Genomic DNA, 21,445 nt, shown 5'->3' with positions numbered 1-21,445 from the left:
TAGTCTAAATAAGGGTATGAATTTAGAACCGGAGTCGCCGGCCTGGCAGAACTCTGTATCCTGAGCTGTGGAGTCCTTACATGGCCGACCCCTTCGCGTCCCTCATGTCCAGGCGTTTTTGATACGCGAAAGGCAGCAGCCTCTGCTCTCGCGTCAGGAAGGTAGCCACAACATTATTACTTTCTGACTTCATTTTATCAATTAATTCAGTAGAACGACGTTATTAAATAATGCCGAATACACGGAGACTGTAGTCACACCAATGAAGGGTAGCTGTGACCTAGGCTGTCAATTATTTTACTTTGGAATACATAATTTAAAGTGAGATTATCGTGAAGGTGTAAATTTCTATACTCAGTATATTTCTTTTTGCCACTATTTTGGACACTGTATCCTGAAACTCATCCGTTCTAGAGGATCCCACTCCTTATACAGTAGAGTTTTTGAAAATCAGAATGTAAATGTTTTGTTAATGAAAAGGTTAGGGGTCCTGAGTCCCACATCCTCTCTCCAAAAGGACTCAACAAACACAGTATTCACACTTTCAGTTCAGTTCAGTCACTCAGTCGTGTCCAACTCTTTGTGACCCCAAGAACTGCAGCACGCCAGGCCTCCCTGTCCATCACCAACTCCCGGAGTCTACCCAAAGCCAGGTCCATTGAGTCAGTGATACCATCCAACCATCTCATCCTCTGTCGTCCCCTTCTCCTCCTGCCCTCAATCTTTCCCAGCATCAGGGTCTTTTCAAATGAGTCAGCTCTTCGCATCAGGTGGCCAAAGTATTGGGGTTTCAGCTTCAACAGCCCTTCCAATGAACACCCAGGACTGATCTCCTTTAGGATGGACTGGTTGGATCTCCTTGCAGTCCAAGGGACTTTGAAGAGTCTTCTCCAACGCCACACTTTATTTATTTATTAATTTTTTAACACTACACTTTAAATGCACTTAAAAGCTAGTGGCTTTAAGACAATTGTGGCTACCTTTTAAGATAAGTGGGCTTCCTATTGTCTCAGATGGTAAAGAATCTGCCTGCAGTGCAGGAGATGAGGGTTGGATTCCTGGGTGGGGAAGTTCGCCCGGAGAAGGAAACGGCAACCCACTCCAGTATTCTTACCTGGGAAATCCCATGGACAGAGCCTGGAGGGCTACAGTTCATGGGGTCCCAAAAAGTTGGACATGACTGAGAACCTAACACTTTTAAGATAAGCATTGAATATTTTAAATGCTCTAAAAGCTACTTTAAAATTTCACCATTTTACTATAGTGGTGAGGATTACTTCATAGGATTGTTAGGAAGGTAATGCAGGCTAACTTATTTTTACTATTAAAATTTTTGATAGAACTTCTGCTTAGTAGTGATCTGGGAGGCTTTCAGTGCAATCCATTTACCGTCAGAAGGGCCCATAATAGCCAACTGTGGCCTTAGATACATAAAGCATTGACTACGCCCCCTTTCTTTCCCAGCAAGCCCACTGACTTATAACTGTTAATCGTTAGCTAAGGAAGGATGTACTTTCTTTGGGTTTCTTTATAAACTGGGCCTTTAACTGGCCCTTTGTTTCTACAATTTTCATACATGGATGAGTTGGCAAATCAGAGTTAGAGAAGTCAATTGTCTTTGAGCATGTTTCTGCTATTTTCAAGTAGCAGACATTGTTATATACAAGCACAATATATTCTGTAATTTAGTTTATTGGCTGTTATACCAGTTTTTATCAAGGACCCTAATATTAAAGCGTTAACAATGCTTTAATGCTAGACATATTGCTTTAATGCTAAAACATCTTTTGTTGAATGGGTAATCCCACCCAGTTTTTCTCCTCTCATTCTGAGTACTTAAGATGGACTAATTTGTCTTTAGTAATTTTGTATTCAGGAGTTTTAATTGACCAGTCACTGTTTTCCAAAAAGAATGAACAATATGTAGCAAACAGAAGTTCAACAGAGGAATTTTACACAATAGTCTTTAATTTTTTTCTTAAAAAATTAGAAAAGAGAAAGAAATGCAAGCCATTTCAGTGTGTTGACTGTATTACACAATCTGTTTTGTATAAGTCAAAAAAGACAAAAGAAAAAAAAAAAAGACTGTGGTTATGGTGAAAACAATGTTATAGGTAATGCAAAGGAAAATTTTCATACCCCATGGAAAGCACCAGCCTGAAAGTCTGCTTCTCAATGTTTCTCAGAAGACAATGTAAACCAGAATGACTGTTTTGTTTTTAGACTGGCTGTAAAACCAGGAAAAAGAAATCTGACATTTCAGAATCTATTACATGAAATCAAACATGGAAGAAATGAAACCTTTAAAATTAAATTTAAGTGTTTAGAGTTATACAAAGTCCAAGTGTTTTGACAAGTATAAAGTTTATGCTGGTGAATTGGTTTATTTTTTCTAAATTGCTTAGAAAATTATTCTCTGAGGGAAGAAGTTAGGAGCTACAATTGCCAACAGTTATAAAAAATACTCTATTTGACTCTAATATTGCAACAGTATTAAGTCATATCTTTTGAAGTAAAATTATTGTAGGTTTAGATGCCCATTTTAAAATGATTTTTTAAAAGACAGGGAATGGGGTGTGGCCTGACCAATAAAAATATCAGTAAACAAAATGAGGAAGTTACTGAATACATGCTCCAGGTATAATTAACTTAGGTGTTAATTAAGAACAAAAGCTTCATACACCTAGAAATATGGAGGTTGGATCTGGTGAGCTGACGTTAAAGTCTTGGTCATATTACTACTCACTCACCAACTACTAGAAGTTAGTACCTGTATCAGTAATCTTAGCATTATAATATTAAATTTTACAGATTAATCTGCATTCACTTATATCCTCCCAGTATTGCTCCTTCCAGGAATCTGAACATTCTCCTTTGGTGGTTTCCCGAATCTTTTCAACATAATTATTTCTCAAGAAAAGGAAATTTTGCTTCGAGCATTAAGACACATACACAGTTCTGGTACGTTTATTAAATGGCTCTTTAAGTATTTGATTCTTGGTTGAAGGTAGAAGATAATCCATATTCATATAAAAGGAGTTGTTATCTTCAGAAGTCTTTTTGTAAATCTAAAATAGAATAGATTTTTATCAAGGATAGTAAAGGAAAACAAAGCTCATTTATTTCACATTCTGATTTGCTTAATGCTTCCATTAAATTCACATCATGCATAAAGATTTGCTTTCACATTTGCTGAAGCCCACATTATAGGCTGAGTTAGTACAGAACGAGAATACAAAGGACTTAATATGCCCCATTGGAATGGCAGCTTCAATGAGGCTTTCCAAGTTCAGAGTCATCACTGTTCATTCAACAAGCATGTATTTTGAGTGTCTGCTATGAGTAAAGCATTATCTTAGGCACTACTATTTAATCATCACACATTTTATTAAAAAATGAAGTGGAAAGGGGGCTTGTATTTCTATAACATTGCCAATTTTCTATGGTATTCATCAATCTCTTGAATAATACTCACTACTGATTTTTTTCTTTTGCCTTACACATATGCTTGGGTGTCTCCTAGTCAAAGAACTTGATAAGCTCATTGAAACTTTCCTCTTGCTTGGCTTCTGTGACACTTACACTTAGATCTTTCAGCTTCCAAAAAAAATCTTTACCAAGTTTCAAGGATGGCTCTAGTATCTGCACTTTTTGGAGATCTCCAGCTCTATTTGTCCTAATACTAATAGCTCAATCTATTCCCTGTTTTTCCCCAGATACTGCTAGTAGATTTATCTTTCTAAATACAACTACAAATCATGGCACTCCCTTCCTCAAAAAGCTTTAATTGCTTCCCTGTTCATGTGAATTAAACTCAAACTCCCAAGACTGGAATTCAAGGCAATCTACGCTGTGGCTTCTTTGAATTTCTATCTCATCACTTCCTGATGCATCTTTTTCCAAATAAGCGATACGACTTGATGGCCTCTAAAGTGACTTGATGCTTTCCTGCTTCTAGGCCTTTGTTTCTGCTGTTCCTTTGAGAATGAGCAACCTGTCTCCTTCCTCCACTCCTGTATCTTTATCTCATCAAATCTCTGTTTGTGGGATTCCTACTCATACCTCAAGCCATGATATGTTGGCACTGGGGACTAGAATTCATGCAGTAGTTCACTGAATAGAGTTAAATGCCATTCTTTTCATATAAAATCTTCCTAGGTTCTCTCAGTCAGACGAGACCTCTATCGCTTTTTTAGCATTTTATACTTTTTTTTTTCTGGCATCAGTTAGTATTCCCTAAGGGTAGGGAGCCATGGTGTGGAATTCATCCTTGTATAATTCATTTTTATTTTTCTCATAGAACCTGATATATAGAAAGTGTTAAATAAGTATGTGCTGAGTTGAATTAAGGGACCTCAGTTTTCAAAACACTAAAGATGGTAAGATAAACTAGTAACTTTTCTTGAGAGGGCAAAGATTAGAGCTCTAAAAATTGTTCACTCGCTAGATGTTTTAAACTGCCCATACTAAGATCAAAATAGCTATAAGAGAAATAGAATCTTACCACTCTTCTTGAGAAGTTCTCCTTTTCGGGATTTATCCAGGTTTTCAAGAAACTGCTCGAAAACTTTTATAAAAGGAGCTAGACTGGTCTTCTTATAATCTAAATTATGAAGACCATGAGTTATAATTAGCATTTTGGCAGCAAGAATAACATGAAAGTATAACTTTTAATCTCTTGTAAAAATTCTATACAATGGTGCTGTCCAATAGAAAATAATGAGAAATGTATAATTTAAAGCATTCTTGTAGCCACATTAAAAAGGTGAAATTAATTTTAACAGTATATATTTTTTAACCCATTATATCTAAAATATTTCAACATATGATAAAAAGTGAGTGAAGTCGCTCAGTTGTGTCTGACTTTTGCAACCCCGTGGACTGTAGCCTACCAGGCTCCTCTATCCATGGGATTTTCCAGGCAAGAATACTGGAGTGGGTTGCCATTAAAGATTGAAATATTTTACATTCTTTCATACTAAGTTTTTGAAATCTAGTATTTTCTACTTCAAGTATAACTCAATTTATTGACATATACTATATTATCATATCATTGGAAATACTTGATCTAGATTTAAATTATAATATATGTAGGTAAAAAAGCAAGCTCATATAACTAATTTTTCTAACATGCTTAAAAGTTTTCCAATAATTGAATCAGTTATCAGTTTTTAAGCCTAAATTAATTAGAATTAAAAAAACATGGCAAAAAACAAAACAAAACAAAACAAAACAAAACCCTGTTCTTTAGTTATACTAGCCACATTTCAAATGCCTAATAGCCACATATGGCTAATGTATTAATAGACAATGCTGCTCTAAAACATCCAAACTATATGTATATAACTACTCTAGTAGTCAGGCTTTCCGGTATTAGACCAACATCATCTACTGCTATGTATTGAGCCCCACCAAACACTCCTTTCTTTGGAAATGTGGCTTCAATAATAAATAGTTTTACCAATAGATCAAAACACTGAAAATGTGAAGTGAGGGCCATACCTTCTGGAAACAATCAGAAGTTTATAGTCACATGCATTAAGTATAGGTATTCTCTGATTTGTAAAATAGTCTTAAAAATGTATATAAAACTTTGAATATAGAATCTTAATCATCCATTTAATTATACAATCTATAATTAATACCCAAAGGAAGGGAAAAATCTAATTGAGATCAAGATGAGATTTGGATTTTATCTGCATAGAATTAAGACTGCTCATAATAGTTTACTAAAAAGAATTTAAAGAAAAAAAAAAGAAAAGGAACCAGGGACTTCTCTGGAGGTCCAGTGGTTAAGACCCCATGCTTCCTCTGCAGGGTAGGGTTCCATCCCTGGTCAGGGAACTAAGATTCCACATGCCATAATTATATAGATTACTATGCTAAGTTATAAAAAAGTATAATCCATACATACTACTTCATCTCAAGAAATTTTTATGTTTTAAAATATTTATTTATTTATTTATTTGGGCCACTCTGAGAGGCTTGCAGGATCTTAGTTCCCTGACCGGGGATGGAACCTGGGCTCTTGCAGTGGAGGTATGGAATCCTAACCACTGGACCATCAGGGAATTCCTTCAAGAAGCTTTTAAATGAATTGGAAAAACAACCCCTATAGAGGAGTAACAGAAGACAATATATAATTAAAGGCCAAACAGGCATACAGATAATTTTGTGTCCAAAGAACTGACCAATCAAAGTTGACTGAGGTAGCTATGAACTGGGTCTTAGAAAAAAGATTTAATTAGATAGTGAGAAGGGTAGAGAACATACCAGTATTTGGGAAGTAGAAGGGAAGGAGCAAATGGTACTAATATGAAAATGGACAAAAGTTTAGAATCATAGAAATTAAAAAAATAATAAGGAACTTAAATATCACCTATGCCACCCTCCAACCTCATCTAAAGCATCCCTGACTTACTCATGGTTAATAGCCTTTATGAATATTTGAAAGTGCAGTTTATTTCTGGACACATATTTATTATAAAGCTTCTCCTTATAGGGAGCCAAAAATTGCTTCTTTAAAACCTCTGAACAAGGTAAAAAGATGTCCACAAAGAGATCCTATTAAATTTAAAAAACTGTGTTAAAAGTAATTTGTTAAAAAAAAAGAAGTAAAATAGTACTAACAGGTTTATGTGGAAAAAAATAGCAGCTCCCTGCCCTAATTCTAACCTTTCCATCTTCTTGAATGGCAACTACTTTTTTCTTTTCTAGCACTTACTTCTAAAAATGAATACTTCCATTTTTACTTAGAAATTTAAGGTCATTCTTCCTAGGTTCATGGCTTTTTTGTGGGGAGGGACTGTAGGAAGGGGGTCTGAAGGCTCTTAAGATGTTCTCTTAATTCTCAGTGTTAAATTTCAAAATGATGTGCCTTGGTGTAGGCATATCAAAAGGGCTCATTTCTGGGATGTTTTCATATATAATTTTGACAATTTTTTCCTTCCCTGTTTTTCTTTTTCTGTCAGATATTAGACCTCCTGAATCAGTCTTTAATTCTGTTTATCTTTTTCCTCCTTAAAAAACATAAGTAACTTGTCTTTTTTTCTACTACTTTCTAGGAAATCTCCTCTTTTCTTTTCCAGCCCTTCCAGTGAAAGTTTTATTCTAACGATTATGTTTTTGATTTCTAAGACCTCTTTCTTATTCTGAATTTTTTTCCCCCATAGCATTCTGGTCTTGCTTCATGGGTACACTGTCTTCTCTTAATCTCTGAGGATATCAGTTAAAAAAAAAAAAAGGTTTCCTCTGTTCCTTGCATTGTTTATTTTCCCTGAGTTCTTTTTTTTTCCACTTTATTATTATCCAGTTTATTTGTTAGAGACTTTTGTCCATTATTTTAAACAGAATGCTTGTAATCATTCTATAAATATTGATGGAGGAATGTACCTTGTTTATGTTAGAGATGAAATATATGAAGTGACATTTGAGCTTGGATTCTGAAAGAAGGGTAGCAACATTTGACTAAAAAGATCAATCAGAGATCTGTTCTGCCCATTACAGTAGTCATGAGTCACATGAGGCTATTTAAACTAAAGGAAGCTAAAAATTCAGTTTCTCACGTTTCAAGTTCTCAAGTCACGTGAGAAGGCTAGTGATTACCACTTGGACAGTGCGGGACATTTTCACATAGAAGGTACTTTCGAACTACTGCTATAGCGTCTCTTGGGTGTTGGTATAAGATTTGACTTTCACTAACAGGCAGTTTTCAGAGAAGGCAACGGCACCCCACTCCAGTATTCCTGCCTGGAGAATCCCATGGACGGAGGAGCCTGGTGGGCTGCAGTCCATGGGGTCGAGAAGAGTCAGACACGACCTAGTGCCTTCACTTTCACTTTTCACTTTCATGCACTGGAGAAGGAAATGGCAACCCACTCCAGTGTTCTTGCCTGGAGAATCCCAGGGACGGGGGAGCCTGGTGGGCTGCCGTCTGTGGGGTCGCACAGGGTCGGACACGACTAAAGCGACTTAGCAGCAGCAACAGGTGGTTTTATATTCCCAGCTCCTTCAAAATTCTTGGATATACAATTCTGTTACAGTTTAGACATAAATTTAACACAACACTCATCTGGATACAAAAACAAAGTACAGAACAAAATACTGCACACACAGTAGTTGTTAATAAAGAGTTACTGAATCTAAGACTATGAGATTCAAACAATTGTCAAAATCAATTGACAATTTAATCTTTCAGTATAGATCCTGGCATTAAATGTTACTTTGTGAATATTTGTTGACTCAACATTGGATTCAACAGCACCATTTGGGCGACTGATGAAGGAGAGAAACATTGTGATCATATTATTTGCTACTGAGCGGTTTCAGGATAAACAATGATCCATTTTGGCCTGAATCCAAGGCAAATTAATTACTGGAGTCACAGAAAGATGTCAATATAAAAAGACTATGTTAAAGTGACACTTCAATGTACTAACCTACCTCTGGTTCTGGGTTTAATATCAGATTCAGCTCCCTTCTCTTTTTCTTCTTTAGTAGAACTAACATCCAATTCATGGCAAATGGAACTAAAAATAATAGAAGATAATTTTAAAGTTGATTCTTGGTCAACATTACCCAGTGTATGAAAGCACATGAATCTCACAAGATTTTCTGTGAAAAAACTGTGGCCACATGAATTTGGGATATTCTAAACATCATACTCTCTTTCTGGAGTTTTCCATGCATGTTAGCATATTAAAGACTAGGAAATTTTGCTTAAGTCAACATTTCTCAAACTTATTTGAACTTTTTTTTTTTTTACATAATAATTGCTGAAAAACTTGTGTTCTGTAGAACTCACTAGGGAATGCTCTTCTGGAAGGGCACCGTCATACAGCCTCAGAGAAGCTGCCTCACCAGAAGGGATCTAATCCACTTCACTTCACATTTACAATAGTCACAAACAAAAAAGGAGTGATCAGTGATCTGGAACATACCTTATGGTTGGAACAGTAAATGGATCAAACTGATCCACCTTCTGTAAGTCAATAGGTACAGAAATGCGACCTGTGAGAAACAAAAAATTATAAACTGAATATTGTACAATACAAATAATTATAGGCTGTGTCCTGTGAGTTATTTTTGGCTAAAACTTTAAGGCTTAGAAAGAGGGTTATACTAATCTGTTAAGAATATTTATTTAGAAATATAAATTAAAAGTACTTTTGGGACTTCCCTGGAGGTCCAATGGTTAAGACTCACACTTCCAATGCAGGGGGTATGATTCTATTCCTGGCTGGGGAACTAAGATCCCACATGCCATGTGGCCAAAAAGTTTCAAAAAATACATAAATACAATAAAATTGGGTCTTAAAAAAGTACTTTCACATTTGGGCCTTTATCTCTCTAAAAACACCAAAAAATAGATGTGAAAGACTGTTGAGCTATTACCTAGTTGCTCTTATATCTATTTTGATTTCTGTTTTCCTCTTCGCTATATCCTCCAATATTTAAGTATGGAACAATCTCAAATTTATTGAGTCCTGAAGATGGAACACAAAACAGATGGAAGTAGTTTACTTCATTACTTTGATTAATTTGCTGAAATCAAAACAGACACCTATGTGTTGAGCATCTTTGGAAATAATATAAATGACATATTACCCTTTTACAAAATCCACAACTGGGACATGACATAAAACTCATATCTGAAAAATGAGATAATGAATTTAAAGAGTGGCAGGTGACTAACAAAATAATTAAGGGAATTGGGAGTTACAGGTGGAAGGCAGAGTGAAAAGACTATAGCCATTTAATGGGAAAAAAATATAATAAAAATGTATACTTACAAGTGAATATAATTTGTTACTCAAATCTTGAATATTAAATAAGGGGAATACTCACTGAAGCTTTAGAATATTAAGATAAATATTAAGAAACATTAAGCTTATTACCAAAATAAACTAAAAACACATAATTGGAAGATTTGAAAAGGGGCTATATAAATCTATACACTACAGAGTCATTATAGACTATTAAAGAAAACTAGGCAATTTGGGAGTATTGAATATGTGGCAGACACTTTTCTAAGCATTTTACCTTTTAGATCTTCACCATAAACCACTGAGGTATCTCCACTGTGCAGATGCTAAAACCAAGGGTAGTTTGCTTAACTTCCCACAGCAAGTGGCAGAGTTGAGTTGCTGACACTAAGAAGGACAACTAGGTACTTCTAACTGTGTCCTCCAGTCGGATGGAGCAGTTTATGCCAGTATCTCTACTATCATACTTATTGTAAACTCAGTTTTAGTCCATCACATCTTATCCAGAAGAGTGAAAGAAGAAAGCTAAGTCTACTGAAAAAGACCTGAGGGAGGAAGCACAGTGGAAAGAGCATGGAGCTTTTTTTTTAATTGGAGTATAGTTGCCTTACAGTGTTGTTAGTTTCTGCTGTACTGCAAAATGAATCAGTCCTATGAATACATCTATCCCCCCCTCAAGATTTCCTTCCCATTTAACTTGCCACAGATAACTGACAGGTTCCTGAGCTACACATAGGTCCCCACTACTTATTTACATAGCAGTGTATATATGTCAGTCCCAATCTCCCAATTCATCCCACCCCCTGCTTCCACCTTGGGAACCAGAAGTTTGTCCTCTACATCTGTGATTCTATTTCTAAAAAGCATGGAACTTTGAGTCTTAAGAACTGAACTCTGTTATCAGTTCTGACATAATTTTTTTATTTTTGGCCATACTACAAGGCTTGTGGGATCTTAGTTCCCCGAATGGCAACAGAACCTGGTCCCCGTGAGTGAAAGTGCCGAGTCCCAACCTCCCTGGATTACCAGGGAATCCCCTAAAATTTGTTTTAAGATTGTGGACAAATCCCTTTAACCTCTCGAGCCACTGTTTTCTCATCTGTACAATATGTGCTGTTGTTCTATGTTTTAAGTTCCTCTCCAACTCTACTTCTAACGCTGAACCTTAGAAACCCAACTGAAAATTATTTACATAGTGGAAACTCATTGAATAGCTACTAACTGACAATAGAAAAATAAGTTCATTCAGATATTAGCTGACAGAACAGTTCTTCAAGGTTTACTATTTCAGACATTCACATCCAGTGACATGCTTTCTATAACAAAAAATAACTTTGACTTTTCTTTTGTTTTTCTTATTTTTTTTATAGTACCTGTTTTAGGATGAACACTAAAAGGGCTCTTCAGCAAATGATTGATTCCTTTGCTGACATTGATATCCAGTCGTGGAAAGCAATACTGGAGCATGATCTCCCACTCAAGCCAGGGTCCACATCTGTCATTTTTGTTGTTTTTCTGAAAACAGATGCAAGTCCAGCATGAGGATCAGCAGGAACTTTTGAAGATTTCTTTAAGGTGGTGAAAAAATGATCTTCAACCATCTCTAACTCAGTAAGTGAAAAAATGAGAATTCAACTAAGAATTGCATTATTGTATTTGTAATACAGATTTCAGTGGAATATACCTGAAATTTGTTGATGGTGTTCTTCAAATTCTCCCAACGCTGGAGTGAATTGCTATGCCTTTGGAAGCCTTGTTGAAGTTCATCACGCATTAGTGATGGATCATTAAGGAACACACTCATTTAGGGTACATCAATGAACAACTTATTTTCAATGTGTATTACCACAAGGATATCTAAAGATTACATAAAAAGTAATTATTGTTTTCTAAAATACAAATATTAAACACAAAACCTTAGAAAAATTCCTGTTAAACTGTATTAGGTACGACAGAATGAATGCCAAAATAGCTGTAAGGTTTAAGGTAAAGCTGGTCCGTGATCTGTATATATTTTGATGATGATTTTGCATCTGTTAAGTAGTCACTAATTTTAGGAGGATCAACTTCCAAAATGAGGAAATTTATTTACAGAACAGCCTCACTTCTTATTGTGTTCCAGACTAGATATTAAAAAAAAAAATGCAGAAATACAGGAGATGTATTATGTAAAAAAAGATTAAAACTATATAAGTACATGAGAACATACAGGTAGAACAAATTTATAATATCATAGGTCAGTACAAGTAGCTCACATAGAAATGGTCTTGGGAAAGGATATTTTCAGGAACAAGGGCTAAAATTTTATCCCAGCTTTCTTTATTCTCAAGAATATCTTGATCAACTAAGGCATATTGTTCAAAGTATTTTTTTATTATGTTCATAGATTTTCTGTAGGAACAATAACAACAAAGTCCCAACACTATTAGTGACATATATGGCACATGGCTTTTGTTCACTAGGGAGGCTAGTACTTACTTTCACTGAATTTCTAGAACTTAATTAGATAAAATGGGAATTATACCTCTTCACAGTGTTATGAGAGTTAAATGAAACATTCTAAGGGGAAATAACCTAGCAAAGTATTTGGCTTAGACTAAATATTCAAGAAATGTTTACTTCTTAAATCCCACAATTTAGAAGGTTAATAGCATCAGAGACATGTAACAAGGGCAGAAAGCAACCAAGTCAGGATAATGTAATAATACATCAGTAGTAGGATGTGGGATACAATCTACAGTTTCTATTCTGAATTGCTTGCTTTAGCATCTCAACACTTACAACGTGCTTTGCATTTTGAAAATAGACTTTGCATCTATTGTTTTATGTGTATATATTTGTATGTTAGGTTACTAGCTTTTATTTTATTTATTATTATTATTGTTTTGGCTGTGCAGCATGCAGCACGCAGGATCTTAGTTCCCCAGTCAGGGACTGAACCCATGACCCCTGCAGTGGAGGCAGAAAGCCTTAACCACCGGACTGCCAGGGCCCTCCTACTGCTTCATTTAATCTCTGCCGCAACTCTGAGGTAGATGGAGTAGACACTGTTCTCCCCATACTGATTAGAAACAGTGTCTCTAATATTTTATCAAGGTCATATTAAAGTGGCAGAGTAGGGATTCTTACTTCTAATGCAATGCTCTTTCCATTATCCTAGAGAAGTAGTGAATTCAATGGAAAGGGTATAGTCTTTGGAATCAAGCAGACAAGGACATGTGTCCTGATTTTAATAATTACTTGCATAAAGCCAAACAAATTATACAATCTCTCCAAATCTCACTTCTCTCATCTATAAGTGGAGATAACCATCATGTATCTAATGACGTTGTTGTGAAGACCAATAAGAACATTTGTGAAACACCTATGAAGAATACTGGAATGTACAAAACAGGAAATTAATTCTGGCTATTAATGTTGTAAAATGCTACCCTGGTGCAGAAAATTGATAAGGTAATTCTAAAAGCACATACAGGTAAATCAGACACAACTTAAACTTCATGGAGTCTTCCCCAACAGACCTGACAAAAGGGTGAATTTTTTCACTTAGGTGAACTTTCTTTTTAACATCTTGACCACCCTGAAAAACAAACCATCAAAAACAAACAAACAAACAAAACTTCATGTATATTATATAACATAACTGAAATAAATCAAAATTTTCTTTAACGTGTTCTAAAGATACTGATTAAATTCTGTCAAAGTACAGAATCTTGCATGCCATTTTATGCAGTCTCAATACCTGTAATTTTCTTGGTTAACTTTACTTGACATACTTGGACCAGAAAAGTAAACTAAACTTCTTTTGCCACAAAGGAGGATACTTACAGCAAAATATGAGATATCTTAAAAAATGTAACTACTATGATTTTAACTGATCTACTGGTAAAATCATTTACTCTGAACTATGAATGCTTAAAAGATAGTTTGCTTTTGTTACTAAGCATACAAGGCTGGGTCTAGCTAACGAAGAAATGTAAACTATCATTAAGAAGACCTTACCTTTACAAGACTCAAATATTCAACTATCCCAGAACGTACTGCAGAGGACAGTTTTCTAACTGATTCATCACAGACCCAACAATGAACACCTCTCCTTCCAGAATATACCCAGAGACGATGTTTAAATCCAAAGTCCTCTGAGGAGGGAAGAAATAATCGGTTTTAAAATAAATTTGTAAATTTCTGGTTCTTGCATATTTCTCTAGCTTGATTTTTTTTTTTACCTCTTATCTGTACTCATTTTAACTATACTACAGTTGATCCTTGAACAAACTGGGATGCCGACCCTCCCACTAGAAAATCCACATAAAACTTATGGTTGGCCCTCCACAGAAACAGTTCCTTGAACTTCCTGGGTGGTCCAGTGGTTAAGAATCTGCCTGCCAATGCAGGGGACACAAACTTGCTCCGTGGTCAGGGGAAAGCCCACATGCCGCGGGGGCAACTAAGCCTGTGCTATGCGGTAAGAAAAGCCTGCGCACCGGGACGAAAGCAGCCCTCCTTGTCAGCTGGAGGAAGCCCGCGCCTAGTGATGAGGACCCAGTGCAGCCAACAAGTAAGTAAGCTGTGTGTTTATGTGTATATACATATATGTGTGTGTGTATATATATATAAGGAGGAGTTCCTCTGTATTTGTGGCTCCACATCTGCAGATTTAACAACTATGAAGCATACAGTATTGCAGTATTTACTACTGAAGAAAACCTGTGTATGTCGACTGGCGCTGTTCACACCCGTGTTGTTCAAGGGTCAACTGTACATCATTTGTAGTTTCCCACGCTCCCTGGGCTCTTGCCTTCAGTTCTTTACGTATCCTGGTCACTCTGCTAAGAATTTCTTCATGCCCCAGTACTTCTATTTCTCTCCCTGACCAACTGCCATTCCTCTCTAAAGACCCAGTCTAAGAATATTAAAAGAGGGAACAAATTTAAAGTGTTTGGAACAGTGCCTGGTACATAACAAGCCTCTTATATAAGCTACCGTTACCATTGTCATCCTTGCCATCACCTCTTCCAGGAGGCCTTTTCCGATCTAACATCTTCCCATCCCTGGATGCACTCCTGCTGTTCTCCACCCCCACAGCACCCTGTGCGTAGTAACACACGCGTAATCCTGAATTTTCGGGTTTCCTCTTTAGACTGCATCACTTACTCGAGGTAAGAATTGTTATCTTTCATAGTTCCCTCACTTAGGACAGTAACAGGCATCCAAGAGTTGCTCAACAGATGCGTGAATTGGGAAAAAAATTACATGATTTGATCAATAGCTTTATCAAAGTTTTAACTACAACTTTAATCTTCTATTTTCCCATCATATATTTCAAAGAAACATGTCAGAAATTTATGAGAATTGATTATAAAATGGTTACTATTAATATTCAGAAGAAAAAAAGATTCTTGCGTGTGACCCCACTGAGATACTGCTAACACTTGCCTTTCAGCGCTCGGTCGATGATACGTATGGCCATCGTCATGAGGGTCCAGCACTTGGAGCATATGTCTGCAGAACTGGGGCAGGACGATCATTACTCACTGTCAGTGATATCACCCGCCCTACTCGCAAAGCATGCGGAACTCACCTGCAACATCTCCGCACGTCGTCATAGTCAGTCATGTCAATGTCAAACACCAGTTCTTTTTCCTGGGCCTGGAAAGCTCCCAGCTTCACTGTATTATGCTGATTGGGCTAAAGGGACAAAATATCCGTCAGTTTCTGTAAGAGCCACCACACTGTCAGACATGCTTATTTCCTACCTAGAAAGAAAAAGCGGCCAAAGAGGAGAGAAACCACATAATGCCAAGTCTGTCCGTGACTGACAGAAAGCAAGCTCACTGATGTGATCCTACGCAGCCAGAAGTGATGACAGCGTAACTTTCATCTACTAAAAACAAGGCTTGATAAATGCTTTACCGTAAGTATTTGTTTTCTTATAACCCTACTGAGATATAATTGACATATGACATTGTATAATAAACATTCGTTGATCTATAGAAATCATAATAAAGCATTTTTAGGTTTCTGATAAGAAAGGGTCCATACAAATAATTAGTAGCCTACTGCAAGATATTTTAAGGACCTTTAATTGTTATTGGGCATGTAAGTAACAAAAACGTGTTTAAAAATTTTCAATAATTCAAAAAGATCTCCCAAGTCAGTCTGGCTCAAGCTCTAATTAATTTCCTTTGAGGCTATGGACTATCTGGTAAAGAAAGCAGACTGAATGCAAATACTTATTTGGCTTCCTCTAAGCCTGCACAAAAATAATTTTTTTATTTTTAAAGACAGGTATAAGTCTTTTTAAAAAGAACCAGAGAGGAGACAATACCACCACAATTTTTATAAGGAGATTCAAAAAGCTGAGTCTTCAGCTCTCAGTAAAGAAGAACAAGAAGAAACCCAATTTACATCTCAGAATCCCCAAGTCTTAGGAATAGGTGACAACAGGTATCTCTGGAGCTGAGATTAAAAACAGGAGAATTGATTACAAACCTATTTACAAAGCAGTTAGTGCTAAGCCTACTCTGTGGAGCTAGGTGGCTGTGCTTCCATTTCCCTGGTGAAGACACCTGAATCATTACCTGGGGAGCATAAAGCAGAGGGTTGCTGAACTGAGAAGGGGAATGGGCACAGCTGAAAAAAGGCTGTACTGTGCAGATATTCAGGGGACTAACTAGACATTGACTTGTGGAATGCTGAGACCTAGCTCTCTCCTCTGTACCTTCCCACTGCCACCCCAGGAAGGAGACAGGAAGAGTCCTCCCTCAAGACCGACCAGGTGTGTCAGGCATCGTTATTAGGCTCTAGGAACAGATCAGTGATCAACGGGAGTTTTCGTTCTAACAAAGACCTGGAGAAACTGATATCAGAGCTTCCCACAATAAAATGGCCCAGTCAGATCACTCTGCAGTAGAGAAATCTCAGCCACGTATACAGAGCTTCCAATCAGCTCTTTGGTACTCTATTCTTAAATATAAGCCACAAGCAAGAAATCACCAGATATATGAGGAAAACCTCTGGTAACAGTGGAAAAACAGAAAAAAATGTAACTGTAGAGAAAACAGCCTGTGTAACAGAAGAAAATGTAAGAAACTGTCATTGATATCTTCAGCAAGATGAGATATATCAATGAAAAGAGTGCAGGATATGTTAGGAAAAAAAGGTTCTTGGAAATGAAAACATAATAGCAGAAATGAAAACCTCTGAGGAAATTCCCCAGAAAGTAGAGAAAATGAAAACAAAAAGTAGGAAGACAGACTTCCCTGGTGGTCCAGTGGCTAAGACTCTGCACTTCCAATACAAGGGGGCCTGGGATTCAGTCCCTGGTCAGGGAACTAGATCCCACATGCCATAGCTAAAGATTCCATACGGTGCAATGAAGACTGAAGGTTCCTTGTGCCTCAGCTAAGACCCAGCACAGCCCCCCCCCCAAAAAAAGGTTGCCTCTTGGGAACAGAAAATAGGGGTAAAAGTTGTAGACAAAAAAAAAAGCTTAATTAATAGTAGTTGATTTTTGTAAACTACGTGCATATATAACCAATAAAAACACACAAAGATGATGTATAGATGCCTGTCTTGGCCCAGTTTAAGAAATGACACCTTTCCCCCTTCTGTGCTAGGAAGAAGTAGAGTGAACCTTGGCTCTTCTATAGAGACTTGTTTTAATCTCCATCCCTAAAAGAGGAGTAACCTGCTCCAAAGTATTTTCCCTGCCTGCCTTTTCTTACCTCCTCTCCCTTTCCTTTGGGATTGAGTCAGAAAACCTGGATTCAGGTCCTATCTCCCTCATTTAGAAATTATGTAACCTAGGCCAAATTATCTAAGTTCTCCTTTTAAAAAAAGAATAATGAAGAATGATATGAAAAACAAGTCATACAACATTAAGAAAAGGCTCCATACAAAAGCTATTATTCTATGTGTATCTTTTCCCTACCTGTGTGTATTTTTAAGGAGAGGAAGAAAGCGGCAATTTTGGGCAATTATGTTCATTCATTTCACAGACACTTATGATGTACTCTCTCTGCCCGGCAGTATTCTAGGCACTTAGCATGTATCAGTGAGGGGAGAAGGTAGGAGGAAAGGCAGGCTACAGGCCTCTTTGACTAAGGACTTGAAGGAGGTGAGAAAAATGAACCAAAAAGATGCTTCGGGAAATGGGTTCTAGGCAGTGGAAATTGACTGAGCACAGGCTGGTGTGACAAGATTGGAGTGAGTGAGGGAGAGAGAGGGGCTCGAACTCTGGGTGAAATGAGAAGCCACTGGAGAATGGTTTGAGCAGATGAATCAAGATGATCTTACTTGTTTTAAAAGGATCCTTTTGGCTGCCGTGTTGAGAATACAGTCTAGAGTCTACAGGAGCAAAGTGTTAGGAAGTTTTTACAGTAATTCAGATAAGAGGTGATGATGATGGTAGTAACACTAGTAGATATTATTCTGGTAGCGCTAAAGAGATTACCTAGTGAAACAGATATAGGCGTGAGAGAAATAGAGGAATCAAGAATGATTCTCCCCAATATCCCTGTGTTCAACCATGCTGACTTCTTCATTTAGTCTTTAAACAATGTTTTTCTCATCTATCTATTTTGATTGTGCTGCATGGGCTTTCTCTAGTTTCAGAACGCGGGTTCTCTTTGCAGTGGCTTCTCCTGCTGAGCAGCATGGCCTCTAGGGCGCCTGGGCTTCAGTTGCAGCTCCCAGGATCGAGAGCACAGGCTTGTTGGCTGTGGCACACATACTTAACTCCTCCACGGCATGTGGGATCTTCCTGGACCAGGGACAGAATCCAAGTCCCCTGCATCCACTGTACCACCAGGAAAGTCCCTCATTTAGTCTTTTTTTTTTTTTTTTAACATTTCTTTTTTAATGGACCTCATTTAGTCTTTTAGCCAGATATTGGCTGAAAGATTTTTGTCCTACAGTGAATATAGCCAATCCATTTCCAAATGATTACCAGTCAGTCAAATATCAAAGGACACTGAAATTTTTTTTTTACTTTACAACTTCCTTGCAAAAATGGTTGAAGTGTGGCTCTTCAAATAAAATAAACACTACAAATTTATCTCAAAATGCTAGGGGCACCAATCCTTTCTTGGTTTAAAAAACAACAAACGACATAAAACCGATTTCTTACTCTGTGGGAATATACTGCGCCAATATCAATCTTGTACGGATTCATTTTCTGCATCTCCTTTTCCAGCTCACTTTGGTTGTTGAAGGATTGGAAGCGAATGTAAATATCATCTTTCAATGTGAATGAAAATTCACGGTGCTGAAAGTAATTCTTTACCACTGCAAAATAAATGTACACCTTAAAGTTAATTTGGTACTTTATCCAGCTCAGAGCATTAAAACATTAACCAATGAGAAGATATTTTTAATGAGTCCTCTGTTACATGTTAAAAAAAAAAAAGAGCTAGTTCCTAATTTGAAGGGGCTTACAACGATGAGGATAAAGATGCAGAAATACTTTCAATATGTAATACCACCTGTCTTTCCTTGGTGGGCACTAATAAATTCAAGTGGGAAGAGTTAAGTACCCCTCCTCTTTCAGGAGATGCCCCTCTGTCCCTGAGCAGATCACGACTTTGCAGCTTCACGCTATGACCCTGTGCCTCCCCCCACCGCTCTCCTCCCGCCGCCTGGTAGCAGGCAAACACCAAACGGAAAGTGAGTCCGCCCATGTGGGCCGGAAAAATCTCATGGGCAGAGGAGCTGGTGAGCAAGAAGTCGACATGACCGAGCGAATAGCACACGCCTTCCAGTGTGCGGCGGAGGCTGGGCACTACATCCTCTCTCGGCCCATCCACGCCCAGAGGCGACGGAGAGCGCTCGAGATAACGCGCAGCGCCTGGCACGCAGGAGGCGCTTCACGCCGTCATCCCGGGGGCCCAGGAGGCGCTTCACGCCGTCACGCCGGGGGCCCTCCCCAACCTCCTCACGCGCCTCTGCAGACACACCACCGCCCCCTCCCCGCCTCCATCACCTCCGCCGTAGTTGAGCCAGCGATAGTATTGGCCGTAGGGGAAGAGCCTTCGGTAGTAAAGCTTAAGCAGCTCGGGCAGCTCGGCAGGGTCAAACGCCTCCATGGGACGCAGAATTCAACCCAGGGAGGACTACCGCAAGAATTGGCGGGAACCACGCTGGGCGAGCCTGCGCCCCTGCGCAGGCGCATCGTGGCCTCGGCCCGCCGTCCGCAGGGGCCGCTGGGAATTGTAGTTCCTATTTGGAGGCTGGCCTAGGCGAGGCCGCTTCTGACCGACTGGGCTTCCGTGGTAGCTCAGCTGATAAATGAATCCGCCTGCAATGCAGGACACTGCGGGTTCGATTCCTGGGTCAGGAAGATCCTCTGGAGAAGGAATAGGCTACCCACTCCATTATTCTTGGGCTTCCCTGGTGGCTCAGACTGTAAAGAATCCGCCTGCAATGAGGGAGACCTGGTCTCCATCCCTGGGTTGGGAAGATGCCCTGGAGAAGCGAATTGACTACCCACTCTGGTTTTCTGTCCTGGAGAATTCCATGGACAGAGGCGCCTGGCAGGCTATAGTCTACGGGGTCACAAAGAGTCGGACTCGACTGAGCGACTTTCCCGTTCACTTTCTGGTCCAGGGCGCTGCTCCTGTGGTCTCTGCCCATTTACTTCTTCGCTAGGTTCCCTGCACAGGTGGGACGAGGAAGACCACGCCCATTCCTGGGCGATTTACTGCGGGAAGATGAGCCCTGGCGCATATGGTTGTTGTTCAGTCGCTCAGTCGTGTCCGACTCTTTGCGACACAATGATTGCAGCACTGCCAAGTTCCCTGTCCTTCACCATCTCCCAGAGCTTGCTCAAGCTCATGGCCATCGAGTCGGTGGTTCCATCCAGCCATCTCATCCTCTGTCGTCCCCTTCTCCTCCTGCCTTCAATCTTTCCCAGCGTCAGGGTCTTTTCCAATGAGTCAGTTCTTGCCATCAGGTGGCCAAAGTATTGGAGCTTCAGCTTCAGCATCAGTTCTTCCAATGAATTCAGGGTTGATTTCCTTTAAGATTGACTGGTTGGATCTCCTTGCAGTCCAAGGGACTCTGAAGAGTCTTCTCCAGCACCACAGTTCAAAAGCATCAATTCTTTGGTGCTCAGCCTTCTTTATGGTCCAACTCTCATATCCACACATGACTACTGGAAAAACCATAGCTTTGACGAGATGGACCTTTCTTGGCAAAGTAATGTCTCTGCTTTTTAACACACTGACGAGGTTTGTCATAGCTTTTCTTCCAAGGAGTCTTTTAATTTCATGACTACATTCACCATCTGCAGTGATTTTGGACCCCAAGAAGATAAAGTCTCTCACTGTTTCCATTGTTCCATCTATTTGCCATGAAGTGATGGGACAGGATGCCATGATCTTAGTTTTCTGAATGTTGAGTTTTAAGCCTGCTTTTTCAATCTCTTTCACCTTCATCAAGAGGCTCTTTAGTTCCTCTTTGCTTTCTGCCATAAGAATGGTGTCATCTGCATATCTGAGGTTATTGATATTTCTCCTGGCAATCTTGATTCCAGCTTGTGCTTCTTCCAGCCCGGCATTTTGCTTGATGTACTCTGCATATAAGTTAAATAAGCAGGGTGACAATATACAGCCTTGACGTACTCTTTTCCTGATATGTAACCAGTCCATTGTTTCATGTCCGGTTCTAACTGTTGCTTCTTG

The 21,445-nt window shown here is 38.6% G+C and overlaps 1 protein-coding gene and 1 long non-coding RNA gene across 4 annotated transcripts; one reads left to right on the top strand and one right to left on the bottom strand.

The window, feature by feature from the left end:
• Positions 1-47: 47 nt before the first annotated feature.
• On the top strand, positions 48-14,834 carry LOC136167315 (uncharacterized). Its single transcript, XR_010663082.1, has 3 exons — positions 48-161; positions 11,290-11,375; positions 14,100-14,834. It is a non-coding gene; the product is annotated as an uncharacterized lncRNA (long non-coding RNA).
• Positions 1,951-19,901, bottom strand: PRIM1 (DNA primase subunit 1). 3 transcript variants are annotated; one of them, XR_010663081.1, is made up of 14 exons: positions 19,747-19,901; positions 18,895-19,052; positions 15,346-15,452; positions 15,201-15,274; positions 13,767-13,903; positions 13,238-13,344; positions 12,046-12,155; positions 11,449-11,540; positions 11,138-11,279; positions 8,940-9,009; positions 8,443-8,528; positions 4,505-4,603; positions 2,286-3,068; positions 1,951-2,251 (listed from the first exon to the last, which is right to left on the bottom strand). XR_010663081.1 is itself a non-coding variant. In XM_065934864.1 (13 exons), exons 1-13 carry the CDS (start codon positions 19,847-19,849, stop codon positions 3,049-3,051), a joined length of 1,305 nt encoding a protein of 434 aa, XP_065790936.1. In that variant the 5' UTR covers positions 19,850-19,901; the 3' UTR covers positions 1,951-3,048. The 3 variants fall into 3 exon arrangements, 2 of the variants coding, with proteins under 2 accessions (XP_065790936.1, XP_065790937.1); XM_065934864.1 differs by having other exon boundaries at positions 1,951-3,068; XM_065934865.1 differs by having other exon boundaries at positions 1,951-3,068; positions 13,286-13,344.
• Positions 19,902-21,445: the final 1,544 nt, after the last annotated feature.

This window comes from Muntiacus reevesi, chromosome 4, assembly GCF_963930625.1.
Source record: "Muntiacus reevesi chromosome 4, mMunRee1.1, whole genome shotgun sequence".
Classification (NCBI taxonomy): domain Eukaryota; kingdom Metazoa; phylum Chordata; class Mammalia; order Artiodactyla; family Cervidae; genus Muntiacus; species Muntiacus reevesi.
Note: the sequence above shows the minus strand (reverse complement) of the source record. Positions and strands in the feature narration are given on the sequence as shown.

Coding starts and splice junctions, on each gene's coding strand:
- PRIM1 (XM_065934864.1), bottom strand. CDS start 19,849: ATGGAGGCGTTTGACCCTGCCGAGCTGCCCGAGCTGCTTAAGCTTTAC. Junction 15,453..18,894: donor GCGCAGTATATTCCCACAGA/GTAAGAAATCGG, acceptor TTGTCCCTTTAG/CCCAATCAGCATAATACAGT. Junction 15,275..15,345: donor GACGTGCGGAGATGTTGCAG/GTGAGTTCCGCA, acceptor GTCCTGCCCCAG/TTCTGCAGACATATGCTCCA.